The sequence below is a fragment of the Bufo bufo genome, chromosome 1 (assembly GCF_905171765.1).
Source record: "Bufo bufo chromosome 1, aBufBuf1.1, whole genome shotgun sequence".
Classification (NCBI taxonomy): Eukaryota; Metazoa; Chordata; class Amphibia; order Anura; family Bufonidae; genus Bufo; species Bufo bufo.
The window spans coordinates 199,390,533-199,406,276 of record NC_053389.1 but is presented as its reverse complement, the minus strand read 5'-3'; the positions used below and the strand labels follow the sequence as shown (position 1 = coordinate 199,406,276).

General features: G+C 42.5%; 1 protein-coding gene across 1 annotated transcript in view; it reads right to left on the bottom strand.

The window, feature by feature from the left end:
- Positions 1–1,119: 1,119 nt before the first annotated feature.
- The window catches only part of LOC120999560 (C-X-C chemokine receptor type 3-like), a 47,960-nt gene continuing 33,335 nt past the window's right edge, over positions 1,120–15,744 (bottom strand). Inside the window, exon 2 of the mRNA XM_040430555.1 lies at positions 1,120–2,121. Coding sequence (XP_040286489.1) covers positions 1,120–2,121 — 1,002 coding nt within the window. The remainder of the gene's footprint in view (positions 2,122–15,744) is intronic.

The following is a 15,744-nucleotide window of genomic DNA, read 5'->3' as shown; positions in this document are numbered from 1 at the left end:
TTCAGGATGCATCAGGATGTCTTCAGTTCAGTCTTTTTGACTGATCAGGCTTTTCAGAAAAACGTAGCATGCAGTATTTTTACCTCCGGCCAAAAAGCCTGAACACTTTGACTGAACGCCGGATCAGGCCTTTTTCCCATTGACTTGCATTAACGCCGGATCTGGCACTGTGTGTTCAGTCAAAACGGATCCGGCTTTTGCATGTTAAACCCGAAAAATGTGAAAAAAAAGTTAAAGTCCATAAATGGCGGATCCGTTTTTTCCAATGCATTTTTTCATTGTGATCAAAATCCTGATCAGGATTCAAATGTAATCCGTTTTCACACGTTTTTCCGGATCCGGCGGGCAGTTCCGGTGTCGGAATTGAACGCCGGATTAAAACAACGCTAGTGTGAAAGTAGCCTAAAAGAGTAAAAACATCCTGTTAGGGAACTCTGAGATCATAAAGAGGTGATGCCCAAATTAGGACCCTTGTCTGTAAATATAAAGAGTATTTCTGACTATGTAGGACCTGGTACGTCTAGTCATTTACATGGATAGCTCACTAATTTCAGGGAGCAATACTTTATTTTGACTGGGGGAGACAATTTAAAGTTATTATCGAGGGGAACCATCCCTATAAGAAGTTATTGAATATGACTTGGGCTGCGTTCACATCTGTTTCAGGGCTCCAGAGTTTGTCAAAAACAGCAGAAAGAAAAACCCTGCATGCAGGACTTTTTTCTCTGCTAAAAAAATGTTCTGGATCCCATTATAGTGGGATCTGTTAGGTCCACACCTGTCAGTTATGTATCGAGTCCAGCACTTCCGTTAATTTAGTTCTTCTGGTCCTATAACAGAGAAGAACAGAAATAAATAGCGCTGATGTGAAAGCACCCTTAGAGAAAGATCAGCTTTTACCAGAAGTCCTTCTTGTCCATGTACTGTGTCTGGCATTGCAACTTTGCCTTATTCAGGTGAATGGAGATAAACTGCAGCACTAAACGTAGCCTATGGCAAGACTGGCACTATATCTGAAAATTTTTATAATCTAGTGTAGCCACTTTAAGGGTAGCCACTGAGAATGAAAGTCTGGCCTAATATAAACTATAGAGATTTCATACCTCCTATAACTCGAGATTACATTATTTTGGAGTATGAAGGATCAGTAAAGATTGTTCCTTCCCTGGATGGAACCATATTGGAATTTGTAACCTGATTAGATAACCTCTTGAAAATCCTAAACATTTCTTTCCTAAATTTTACTCCAACAAAGGCATATATAATTGGGTTTATGCAGACATGAGAAAGACCCAGTATTTCAGTAACCTCAAGGCCAATGTCTAACATCTTTTCAAAATGGCAGTTCCGGGCAATGTAACCCATTCTTTGAAGAGCATCGATTAGCTGCAAGGATTTATATGGTGCCCAGCAGAAGAAGAAAACAAGTAGGAGAACAACAATTACTAACTGAGATCTTTTAGAGGGGTTTAATCTGGACGCTTGAAGAGTACAGAATATACGAGAGTAGAAGAACAACATGAATGTCATTGGGATAAGGAAAGCAATTGTAAGTTCAGTAAGTTGTAATGCAATTCTCAATGAGTTTGAAAGTTCCGGGTTAAAGTTATATAAGCAGATCACTTTATCGGACAATGTGTTACCAACTTCCCGAAAATAAAACTCATGCCAAGATAATAAAAAAGATACTCCCCAGACAAAAATACACATTAGGATCATGTGGATGGGACGCTGCTTTTTATGAAGCTCCTTGGCATGGACAATAGAGAAATAACGACTCAAACTAATACAAACTAGCAGTAAAATACTACTATACATATTTATGTTGAAAAGAGCCCCCAACATCTTACAAGGAACGTGACCAAACAACCAACCATAGCCATACTGGACAGCCCAAAATGGTAGCGTGAGACCAAGAAGGAGGTCCGACAAGGCCAACTGGAATAGATAGTAATCTGCAAAATGCCAGGAGGTTCGCCTGCTCATCAGTATGATTATCACAAATCCATTTCCCATCAGATCCAACAGAAATACAATGGTCAAGATTGCAGGAAGGAAATATCTCAGACATGTCTCAGTTGGCTCACAAGGCGAAGTGTCCAAATTGGTCGGTGTATAGTCCTAGAGAAACAATTGAATAAGTCATTAACAAACTGCCTAGAAATTCCCCTTTATCATATTAAAATTAGAATTCTGAATCACATTTTTGTACATGAGCAGAGAAGAAAACATTGTGTATCGTCAAATCAGTTCAACTTCTAAGGGCCCCTTTACATGGTCATTCCCATATGGTTCCGTTGTTTGTAGACAGTCCATTGCTGCCAACAGAGGGTGATTTTAGGTGCTGCATGGAAAATGTGATCACCCAACAAACATGCATTTGCTTCTTGCCTGGTGATCAGCATTGTCTTTACACTGGTCAGTAGAGAGTATGCATGCAAATGTTCATTCCTGATAATTGTCCTGATCTCTGGCTTTTGTAAAATGGCCATAAAGACAAGAGTTTATAGATCTGCTTAATATTATATAGCAGTTCTGTCACCTGCCCAGCGATGCCCCTGTGCTCCATACTGACACCCCCATTCCCTTTAGATTGACAGCACTAGACCTCTGGTCTAGCACTGAGATTTCACACCTGCGCGTCCACTGTGTAGAACATCTTCAGCTTCATCTCAATGAGCGAAGATGCAACTGCTCATGCGCCATTCATGTCACTGAACCTGGAAGTGGCGGTGCAGTCAGCTTGAAGCGCTGTCTATCTAAAAGGAGGAGGGCGTGATTTGAAGGAGAGGGGGTATCAGTGTGGAGGAGTCATTGGAGCAGTGCTCAAACCGCATTAGCCCGCCTCCTGGTGCTCCAATAGCTCATTAGCATATTTATAAAAGTTCACATTTCTCCACAATGCTACTTCCTACAGGTAAAATATATGCTTTGTTGTATAGGGTTGATCCAGGTGACAGAGCCGCTTCAACAATGGAAGGTTGCATGGAAGTGAGGAAGTGTGACTCTTGCTTTAGGGGACCAGGAATGTCCATGTATTACACGGACAATGGTTTCAATGGGTACTGTGAATTGCTGCTCCCCATGTTTTGGGGGTGGAAATGAACCCTTGTACATGAGTTCCACCACAGGTTACAGCTGATTGTTTGGGATCTCAGCACACTGTGTACAATTTACCATCCTTCTATGAAAAAGACATTTGGGGTCATTTATCAAACTGGTGTAAAGGAGAACTGGCTTAGTTGCCCATAATAAACAATCAGATTATACCTTTCATTTTTGACGGCTCCTTTAGAAAATGAAAGGTGGAGTCTGATTGCTTGCTATGGGCAACTAAGCCAGTTTTAGGCTACTTTCACACCTGCGTTTAGGTCGGATCCGTCTGGTATGTGCCCAGACGGATCCGCACCTATAATGCAAACGCTTAGATCCGTTCAGAACGGATCCGTTTGCATTACCATGAACAAAAAAAATAAAATTTTTTTTTTTTTTTTTTTTGTTCATGATAATGCAAACGGATCCGTTTTGACTTCACATTGAAAGTCAATGGGAGACGGATCCGTTTGAAAATTGAGCCATACTGTGTCAACTTCAAACGGATCCGTCCCCATTGACTTAGGCCTCTTTCACACTTGCGTTGTTGGGATCCGGCATGCACTTCCGTTGCCGGAGGTGCCTGCCGGATCCGGAAAAACGCAAGTGTACTGAAAGCATTTGAAGACGGAACCGTCTTCCAAATGCTTTCAGTGTTACTATGGCACCCAGGACGCTATTAAAGTCCTGGTTGCCATAGTAGGAGCGGGGAGCGGGGGAGCGGTATACTTACAGTCCGTGCGGCTCCCGGGGCGCTCCAGAATGACGTCAGAGCGCCCCATGCGCATGGATGACGTGATCACATGGATCACGTGATCCATGCGCTTGGGGCGCCCTGACGTCACTCTGGAGCGCCCGGGGAGCCGCACGGACGGTAAGTATACTGCTCCCCCGCTCCCCACTACACTTACCATGGCTGTCAGGACTTTAGCGTCTCGGCAGCCATGGTAACCACTCTGAAAAAGCTAAATGTCGGCTCCGGCAATGCGCCGAAACGACGGTTAGCTTAAGGCCGGATCCGGATCAATGCCTTCCAATGGGCATTAATTCCGGATCCGGCCTTGCGGCAAGTGTTCCGGATTTTTGGCCGGAGCAAAAAGCGCAGCATGCTGCGGTATTTTCTCCGGCCAACAAACGTTCCGTACCGGAACTGAAGACATCCTGATGCATCCTGAACGGATTACTCTCCATTCAGAATGCATTAGGATAATCCTGATCAGGATTCTTCCGGCATAGAGCCCCGACGACGGAACTCTATGCCGGAAGACAATAACGCAGGTGTGAAAGAGCCCTAAGGCTACTTTCACACTAGCGTTCGGGGCTCCGCTTGCGAGCTCCGTTTGAAGGCTCTCACAAGCGGCCCCGAACGGATCCGTCCAGCCCTAATGCATTCTGAGTGGATGTGGATCCGCTCAGAATGCATCAGTCTGGCACCGTTTGTCCTCCGCTCCGCTCAGCAGGCGGACACCTGAACGCAGCTTGCAGCGTTCGGGTGTCCGCCTGGCCGTGCGGAGGCAAACGGATCCGTCCAGACTTACAATGCAAGTCAATGGGGACGGATCCGTTTGAAGTTGACACAGTATGGTTCAATTTTCAAACGGATCCGTCCCCCATTGACTTTCAATGTAAAGTCAAAACGGATCCGTTTGCATTATCATGAACAAAAAAAAAAAAATAATTTTTTTTTTTTTTTTTTGTTCATGGTAATGCAAACGGATCCGTTCTGAATGGATCCAAGCGTTTGCATTTTAGGTGCGGATCCGTCTGTGCAGATACCAGACGGATCCGCACCAAACGCAGGTGTGAAAGTAGCCTTACATTGTAAGTCTGGACGGATCCGTTTGCCTCCGCACGGCCAGGCGGACACCTGAACGCTGCAAGCTGCGTTCAGGGGTCCGCCTGCTGAGCGGAGCGGAGGACAAACGGAGCCAGACTGATGCATTCTGAGCAGATTCGCATCCATTCAGAATGCATTAGGGCTGGACGGATCCGTTCGGGGCCGCTTGTGAGAGCCTTCAAACGGAACTCACAAGCGGAGCCCCGAACGCTAGTGTGAAAGTAGCCTTACTTTACACCAGTTTGATAAATGACCCCAATTGTCTATAGTGGACAACTCCATCCTTGGCAAATACATAGGAATGTATGAAGCAGCAGAAAGTTTGCTCGACCAGTGCTCCACAAAACTCTACTACTAACTAGCTGGTGTTCACACAAAGCTTGCAGAGATTCTGTGCTTTGTTCAATAAAATTTATTTACATAGTTCCAGAGAACCCCTTTAATACATGGGAATTATTTGCATTTACTAGTGAAGAACATGGCATCCTGATGCACAGAATACTAAGGTATAAATCAGGAGCATACACAGATCTCCTAGGTTCCATGTTGCCCCATCTAGTTTCCTAATATCTGTGTGTGTCAAACACGCCCAGACAATAAGGAATGACTCTTCCTGATGAATTAGCTTTTTTTATTTATTACATTTTTTATAAAAAAAATGAAATAAATTGGGGGGAAAAAGTGGAACAGGTGCTTCATACATATGGTACTCATTATGAATTTAGTTAAATTTGCAACATTTCGGGGAACATTTTTGAAGCCAGGGAGGCCTGTTTTTTTCCCATCTAAAAAAGTCGTTAAATGCGTTTTTGCGACTTTTTGCTGGTATTTACAACTTTCGCTTCCCTTTGCCAGTTCTTCATGAGTAACATTTTCTAGTTGAGAACATTAGGTTAGAACGGGATTATGGCTCATTTATGTGTTGCAACTTTTCAAAATGTCGCAAAAAAGTTGCATCTCACGCCAGCTCTTACCCAGGTGTACTTTATACACCTGATCTAAAACACAGCTTCCTTGGATGTCTGGCCAAATTGCCAGTTGGTAAGGTGGCAATACATTTATGACAATATCCATGTCTAGGCTGCAGAAAACATACAAATCACAGATGTTAGTATATTTATGTCCAAGTCCATTTTAGGCTACTTTCACACTAGCGTTCGGAGCGGATCCGTCTGATGTTTCATCAGACGGATCCGCTCCGATAATGCAGACGTTCGCATCCGTTCAGAACGGATGCGTCTGCATTAAAACTTAGAAAATTTTCTAAGTGTGAAAGTAGCCTGAGCGGATCCGTTCAGACTTTACATTGAAAGTCAATGGGGAACGGATCCGCTTGAAGATTGAGCCATATTGTGTCATCTTCAAGCGGATCCGTCCCCATTGACTTACATTGTAAGTCTGGACGAATCCGCTCGCCTCCGCACGGCCAGGCGGACACCCGAACGCTGCAAGCAGCGTTCAGGTGTCCGCTCACTGAGCGGAGCGGAGGCTGAACGCTGGCAGGCGGATGCATTCTCAGTGGATCCGCCTCCACTGAGAATGCATTGGGGCCAGACGGATGCGTTCGGGGCCGCTCGTGAGCCCCTTCAAACGGAGCGCACGAGCGGACACCCGAACGCTAGTGTGAAAGTAGCCTTAGCTGTATATTAACTCCTTGAATACCAGAGGTTTTTTCGTTTTTGCATTTAAATTTTTCTTCCCTGTCTTCATGAAGCCGTACATTTAAAAAAAAATTATTCTATTCACATAGCCATATGAAGGCTTGTTTTTTTTGTGGGACAAGCTGGACTTTCTAAAGCCACCATTTACTATGGCATACAATGTCGTGGGAAGTGGGGAAAAAATCCAAATGGGATGGAATTGGGAATAAAAAAATGCAATTCTGGTTTTGCCCCTACGGCGTTCCCTATGTGGCAAAACTGACCAGTTGTCACATGCCGAAGGCCCCCACGGAACACATAACTTAGTACAAAGGAACCAAGACAGTTGACATTGACTATAACAGAAGACCTCAATGTACTGAAATGGATCAGTGGGTGAGAACCCACTGCGCCACTGACTAGCAATACTCTGGAGGGGCGTAACTAAGCAGCTACCTGGTCTTCACTAGAGCATCAGATGGTGAGGATAGGCTTGCGCCTTTAGGGTAGTTGCCAGGGGCTACTCCAGAGAGTAAACCGAATCAGTGGCAGCAGGAACAGATGGCAAGGAGATACCAAACAAGGTACTGACAGTACATTGAGTCCACAGACAGGCAGGAAGAAAGGGACAGAAGCAGAAGCAGGTACCTGCACCCCAAGCAATAGAAGACGGTCCCAGGAAGAGTTGCACATAGACAGAAAATGGGCATTCCCCCTCCGGGGAACACAGGAACCCTCTTTTCCGAATGCGGACATAGACAGACATGACCAGAACACCAGAAGCAGTAAGGACTGCCAGACAGACAATAACAGGAACATTGATCATACGCAGATAAGTTCTTCTAGGCTATACAGATACAGAGATTAGACGCAGAAAAGCTCTGCTAGGCTATACAGATATAGGACAGATACAAGGCAAGGTACAGGGCCAGAAGACAACAATACAGAACCAGGTGGAACACACTGAGGTGTAGATGCAAGGACCCCTTGGGTCAGCAGCAAATGGCAAAACCAGGCAAGAAAAACGTAGACAGACAGACAGACTAGACAGAGCAGAAGGGTGAAACACCCACAAGACAGAACAGACTGACCAGAGCAGAAGGGTTAAACACCAACAAGACAAGACAGAATAAACTGGCCTCCACACTCCACACTCAAAGGCAGAAATAGCAGCCTAACGAGCGCATCTGAAAGGACCCACCCAGGAACCGACCTGGGGAGGTTAACCCCATCAGAACGAAACAGGGAGGTACCAAATCAGGTCAGGGGTAACCAGAAACCACAGCAAACCAGCATACGTTCGTGTGCATGTAGCCTTAAGGTGTAAACCACAATACACTCATGACAAATATATTATTAAGATGCACCATTTCACAAATTTGGTGGAGACACAGAAAGCAAAGCCAGACTTGAAAGACAAAACAGCCTCAAATGATAAATTACCCCTTATGTATTTCCACTAGAAAACAGGCATAAATATATTGATAAATCACCTGCTTCCCTTCACACAGTATATTATAGAACTGAGTGGGGAAACTGAGTGCATAGGAATTTGTACAGTTACTATTGATATCAATGGAAGCTATAAATACTGTAATTTAATTTGACTGAGGTCCCCTAGTGGTTGCTGCTGGAAAATGAAAGAGAAAAGCAATTAAGCACCTTGCTGCTTTTGTCGGCTCCTATAGCAGTCACTTGGTGTGCCTCCATGGTGGGTACACCATGTACATAAATACACTCAGAGCTAATGCACCTGGAAGAGCCTGTTTAATGAACCAATATGGAATGATATAGCCTGTGTGCACTGCTATTCAGGCTCCAATGAGGTTTATGGTGAATTTTTTTCCCTAGACGCAATCTATACCTATGGCATCAAATGGAGCAAGCCACAATTTTTCTTCTGTCAATTTCATATAGAATCCAACATCTAAAACCACTGTTCATGGTTCTGTTTCAAAGGTCATGCTATTGGCTTAGTATATAAATGTTCACCACAGTAGTTTCAGCTTCAGGGCTCGTTCACACAAACGTTTTTTGCATTCTGTATACGGGCCGTTGTTTGAGTTCCGTATACCGTCCGTATACGGAATCATTCATTTCAATAGTTCAGCAAAAAAATAAAAATGGAATGTACTCCGTACATTCCATTTTCCGGAGATAGAACATGTCCTATTATTGCCTGCAAATCAGGTTCCGTGGCTCGATTCAAGTCAATGGGTCCGCAAAAAAAAACGGAACACATACGGAATGTACTCCGTATGTCTTCTGTATCCGTTCCGTTTTTGCGGAACTATCTACTGAAAATGTTATTCCCAGCTCAATTTTTTCTATGTAATTACTGTATACTGTATATTCCATACGGAAAAACGTAACGGAAAAACGTTATGGAACCAGAAACAAAAAATGGAAAAACGGATCTGTTAAAAACGGCCCGCAAAACAATGAAAAAGCCATATGGTCGTGTGAACAAGCCCTCAAGCAGATCTTTCAGAATATGTCAGCCACCAATAAACCAAGGCACCTTTGAGTATAAAAATAAATCTGTATGGGTCAGGGTAAGGAAGAGGTTAAAGCTTGGTGTCCTACTATGTTATCATTCAATCCAGTACAAAGGACAAAATTATTTTGAAATTGAAGAATGCAAAGCAAGTTCCATTGTTAACTCCAATCTCCAATTTATCCAAAGCCCTGTGCTTTATCCCTTTAGTGGGTACCCTGGACCTGGGTGAACAAAGGCATCTGCTCTTTGTGATTGCAGCTTGTAAGTTCAGAGCTACATGGTGACAACATTGCCCAAGAATAGTTGTAAAATTGCAAAATTGCAAAAATTGCAAGAATTTTTACACTGTTATTTTTCTCTCTCGTTATTTATTTTATTTTATTTTTTATTGAAGTTGCATTGTCCTGCAGTTCATGGACAACTTCTTATCTCCATGTTGTACTAGCCTAAGGATTGTTTACCACTTGGTAGTGCACTAAGGAGAAACTCTTCCCTTGATTCTATGTTTATATATATTTTTGCTTGCATACAATGTCCAATGCACTTTTATCACATTCTGCCCTTTCATTTTCTTTCCAAATAAATTGCCACACATTTGATTATATGAAAAAAAAAAAATCTACACATAAAGTAGTAATAATAAAATGACTAAATATTTAGGTTGAAAAAAGTTAAGTAAAAAGAGAAAATGTACACCTAATAATAAGATGAATAAAAAAATAAAAAAATAATAACATTGCAAATAACTTTGTATTACTTTCTTCTGTGAGGATAGGTCGTGGTGGATGAAAATCAATGCTGGTTGTAGGTCTCGTGTGGGGAACAATTTTAGAAAAATGTGATAAAAATGAAAATCTGTATAGCTTTATACACACCAAAGCTGTGGTATACATTGGGAGGCACTAACATTTAGAGCATCTACAATTTATCATATGACAAATATATCTATAATAAGAAAGAAAAGGAAAGGGAAAAAACATTTCTAGCAAATTACTCAAATTTCTACTGAAATTGCACAGCAAACCACAGGTAATTTTTTGCTTTGTAACATTCTTCTTATACTTTTCATACCTATATTATAACTTCTATATTTTGAAATACTCTAAAATGTACTGTGTTTAGACATACTTACAGGATAGTAATATGTGCTGGGAGTAATTTCATAGTCTTCAGGCAACAGCATGATTTCTGAAATTGACTTGAGTGTAAAAAAACCTTGACCTGCAGAATGCTTTGCTTCTGAAATAAGACTGTGGGATACCTAAACCGATAGATGCCTTGTTTAGAAAAAAGGAAGTCATATAAATTTCCTTTTAACCCTTAGGCTACCAGAGGTTTTTTTCATTTTTGCGTTTTCATTTTAATTCCCTACTTTCCTTGAGCCATAACTTTTTTATATTTCCGGTCACATATCTGTATAGGGCTTATTTTTTGTGGGACAGGTTGTACTTACTTTCTAATGCCACCATTAATTTCGTAGTAGGAAGCTGTAAAAAGAATTCCAAATGGGGTGGAATTGAAAAAAAAACCTCAATTCCTCCACCGTTTTACGGGTTTTGTTCCAAAGACATTTCGTTTATGGCAAAACTGAATTCTCTGGGTCAGTATGATTACAACGATAACCCTTATGTGTAGGTTTTTCATGTCTAAATAGTGTAAAAATAAATGTAAAGTTTGATAAAAAAAATAATTTTTACATCACCATATTTTGACCCCCATAACTTTTTATACTTATGTCTACTGAGCTGTACAGGGGCTTATTTTTTGCAGAATAATCTGTAGTTTTTATTGATACCATTTTGGAGTGTGCGTGACATTTTGATCACATTTTATTATTATTTTTTGCGTAAGAGAAGCAATTAAAAATGGCAAATTGGCCATTTTTACTCTTTTTTTTGTTACGCCATTCACCGTATTGGAAATATTTTTATATATTTCAATAATATGGGCATTTTCGGTTGCAATGATTCCCATGATGTTTATATTTATTATTATTTAGGTATTTATTTTTTAATTATACGGAAAGGAGGTGATTTAAACTTTTATATATTTTTTTTAATATATTTTTTTTACATTTTTTTTAAATGATTTTTTTGTGATGATCTGGAAGCTCATTTATGAGCTTATAAATAATGTTTTTTTAATTTTTGATTTTGTTCTATCAGAGATTTTTAAAATGACATTTAAACTAGAAGTTGCTCATTTCTTATCCTGGCCTGCCATCTGGTGGCCAAAATAAGAATTGCAGCATGAACGCCTCGTCAGAGAGGCTTACAGTGTTCAGCGCAATTACCGATGCTCACATTGGCTGCATATGTACGGCGCTGGTAGCGAATGAGTTAAGTATATCAATCCTAATCTCTGTTTTATGGGGCTCCGCTTGTAAACAGTACATTTTTGTGTTAAAAAAAGATAGCAAATGCAATAGGGTTACATGAAACCCAAACTATATGTTGTAGAATAGAAGTCTGTGCTATAAAATAGTATCAGAAATGTTTTGTCACTCCATAGTATTTCTGGTCAGAACTAGAGTTGAATAAATTCCCTTGCTCTCTTTTTCTCTCTCTTTCTCTATGTCTCTCTCTTTTATGAGCAGTGGGTGTCAAATCATTGCGCCAACCAATGGGTTTGACTTTGAGCTAATCCTAAGGGCATTAACTTGGCAGTCCTGTGGTTTTCACCCTTAAACTCAATTTCAGGGTTCTGCAATGTACTGCAGGGGGAAGCCACCAGGCCACTACCTTCTGGAGTAGACCCGGTAAGGTTGACAGCTGACCCACAGGTCAGAGACACTGGTGTGGACCACGGAGGGGTCAACCAAAACCATAGTAACGGACATGCCACGATCAGAGCAGGCAGAGTATGTGCAAATCCATCAAACAAATCCATGGGTACAGCATGCAGCAAACGGTCAATACAGTAATCAGGCCCTGGTCAGGTCAGGCAGCAGAGGGAATGTGTCTTAAATACCTAGAAGTCACCCTGGGGAAGAATTAGGGTGTGCAGACTGACCCTTTAAAGGGTTTCTGTCACCCCACAAAACTCATTTTTTTTTTTTTGGATAGTTAGATTCCTCATAGCGCGATATAGGAGAATATAATAGTCTTACTTACTTTCATGCGGCCGATTCTTTATAAAACTAAGTTTTATAATATGCAAATGAGGGCTCTACCAGCAAGTAGGGCGTCTACTTGCTGGTAGCCGCAGCAGAAAACCGCCCCCTCGCCGTGTTGATTGACAGGGCCAGCCGTGATCTCCTCCTCCGGCCGGCCCTGTCAGTAATTCAAAAATCGCGCGCCTCTGGTCATTCGGCGCAGGCGCTCTGAGATGAGGAGGCTCGTCTCCTCAGCACTCCCTCAGTGCGCCTGCGCCGATGACGTCTTCTCTTTCGATGATGTCATCGGCGCAGGCGCACTGAGGGAGTGCTGAGGAGACGAGCCTCCTCATCTCAGAGCGCCTGCGCCGAATGACCAGAGGCGCGCGATTTTTGAATTACTGACAGGGCCGGCCGGAGGAGGAGATCACGGCTGGCCCTGTCAATCAACACGGCGAGGGGGCGGTTTTCTGCTGCGGCTACCAGCAAGTAGACGCCCTACTTGCTGGTAGAGCCCTCATTTGCATATTATAAAACTTCGTTTTATAAAGAATCGGCCGCATGAAAGTAAGTAAGACTATTATATTCTCCTATATCGCGCTATGAGGAATCTAACTATCCAAAAAAAAAAAATGAGTTTTGTGGGGTGACAGAAACCCTTTAAGGGCCAAATGGAGCATGTACATGCCCTTTAAGCAGGGAGGAGAAGATCTTGCTGGCAGGAAGCAGACTGAAGCCTGTGAGGGGGAGACACAGGACTCTGATTACCGGGCCTGCTGCAGGAGGAAAGAGCAGGGACAGTGTGTCCCTACAGCCAGACCAATGGCAGAAGCAGGCTGACTGGAGCAGTGGAGTGAAGAAGCAGAGCTGCAGCGGGCATAGGCTGCCAAAGGGGTTGACCGAGTTATAAAAAAATAATAATTTGGCACCGTACATCTGATGGGCAGCAATATATAACTAAGCTAAGCAAGTTTTGGGCAAAAAATAAATAAATCTATATTTCCTCATTTCCCTGGTTCTCTTTTGGCCCTTTGTTTACTTGCAATAACAACAATCTCTGCCCCTCCCCCTGCTCTGCAAAGGGATTAAATACAAGTGCTGCCCTGAGTGACATGTCTGCCTGCTGGGAGACCAAGCAGCATGTTGTATGTGTAGGACTACAAGTCCCAGCTGTACAATGACACTGCTGATACACACAGGATCTAACCGCTACCTGTTCTTGTGCAATGTTCTGCAGAACTCCTCTGTCAGCTCCTGTGCCCAGCATTTGTCTCCTCACTGCCTGCAGCTACTTAGTAAAGCCTTCAGCCCTGAGTCTGTGCAGCTGAAGAGGTTAATGTTTTTCCTCAAGAATCCAGGGAAATAATCAGCAGCTGGCATTGCAGGAGGCGTGGCTAGCACAGTGATTGTACAGGCACATATCTGCTCTCTCAGGCTTGTGCACCAAACATCAACAGAGCAGGGAGAGAAGCTGACATCACTGGTCATGTGACCTTCAGTGAAATCTTTGAAAGCAGCAACTGGAGATAAAGTAAGTGAATTGTAAAGTCCTTTCATTTGCCTAGTTAGAATCATACAAAGAACAACAACAACAAAAAAAAACTCAGACAACCCCTTTAACACTTTAAACTCTCTGTTTCTTGTTTTCTGCAGAATCAAATAACACAAAATTCGACTTTGTTACAACTTTTTAAAGGGATATTTTGTAAATTCAGGTTGAAATTTCGAATTGATTGATTCATCTCTACTCACATGTCTTTCATTCCGTCTTGCAAAATAATTTTAAAGTCATGAGCATAATTTCTGTTCTCTACTCATGAAAACAACCCCTGTCAATATTCACTATTAGAGCTTTATGGATGTCCCTGCTTGAGATCCTAACCCCCTTCCCCCCCTATAGGCCTGGACTGAGCAGCTGTCTGAGAGTAGCTCCTATTGTAGAGGATATGAACTGTCCTTGTATAATATAGGTGGCCATCATGTGAATGTCAGTAATGTAATACTACAGCTCTAAAGTCTGGTGGACCACTGCTTCCCCTGCAGAGTTGACTGTTTGTTGGAGGTGCCAGGATGATTCCTTTAAGAAACTTTTTTATTTGGAATATTTATTTCTGTGGCCATTGATATGAGGTTATTCTGGGAGTAAATTTCATGGAATTCAAATATACATGGAAGCAGAACAAAGGGAATCAATGACTAGATGAAATCACAAAACAGTTAATTTATCCTGAAAAATGTTATTCTTAGGCCTTATGCACACGACTGTAGTTCTGGTCCGCATCCGAGCCGCAGTTTTTGCGGCTCGAGTACAGACCCATTCACTTCAATGGGGCCGCAAAAGATGCAGACAGCACTCCGTGTGCTGTCCGCATCCGTTGCTCCGTTCCGTGGCCCTGCAAAAAAAAAAAAAAATGTCCTATTCTTGTCCATTTTGCGGACAAGAATAGGCATTTCTACAATGGGCTGTCCGTTACGTAAATTGCGGAAGGCACATAGGCGGTTTCCGTTTTTTGCGGATCCGCGGTTTGCGGACCGCAAAAAACGGAACGGTCGTGTGCATGAGGCCTTACAGTACAAAATGTATCACTAGAAGATAAAACATGAATATAATTCAGAAAAATATCATGATCTATATTTGGTTGCCAGTTAAAAGAAGAGAAAAATAGTCCTGGATGCCATTTTGTGAGACAACATACAGGACCATCCTGGGACACATACAACTTTTTGTGATGCAACATACCACTTTATGAGAAGAAACTACTGATGACTAGAATTGTCGCAACCTCATTGAGGAGGAATTTAAATGGAGCATGGGGCACTGCCACTCCCTTTAAACTCCTCCTCACTAGGACCTCTTTTGACTAGTGTTGAGCATCCATAGCGGAATTTGATCCGAAGTTTAGGAAAAATAAAATTTGCTGAAAAATAAAATTTCCTTGCGCTTCGTGGTAACGAATCAGATTTTTTCTAAAATGGCTGCTGTGTGTGTAGCAAAGTAAAAGTAAGAAGCCCAGGAACGCAATATGACCCATAATGCTGTGCAGCCAGCCAATCAGCAGATAGCCATCCTCTGTGATGTCACATCCCTATAAAAATCCTCATCCCACACGGTCTCTGCTATTTCACTGTGAGCTGAGTTTAGGGAGAGATGTGACAAGCGCTTATGCACTAGGGTCAGTGTTGCAGAAAGCTTTTAATTGTAGAATAATAGGGAGAGTGCAGGGACAGTGTAGGGAAATGGAAGTGAGAGTTTTTAGACACTGTAGGGAGAGTATAGGGAGAGCATAGGGAGATTGCAGGGAGAATGCAGGTTGAGTGTAATCACCATGTGTATCTTTTTGAACTGCTGCCACAATCCCACTTAATCTGTTAGTTTATATATAGAAGGCAAAAAGCAGACTGCTAATGTCTCTGGAACGAGCCATCCACCATGCACAGTCACATCTGGCACTCCCAGAACGCTGGCACATGGCGGCTCCGCAGTGTGGGCTTTTTTTAACGTGTCCGCTGCTGACAATAGTGTTGCCATCTGCAGCTTGTGCTGTCAACGCATAAGTAGCGGTAAGCCCAACACTCGCCT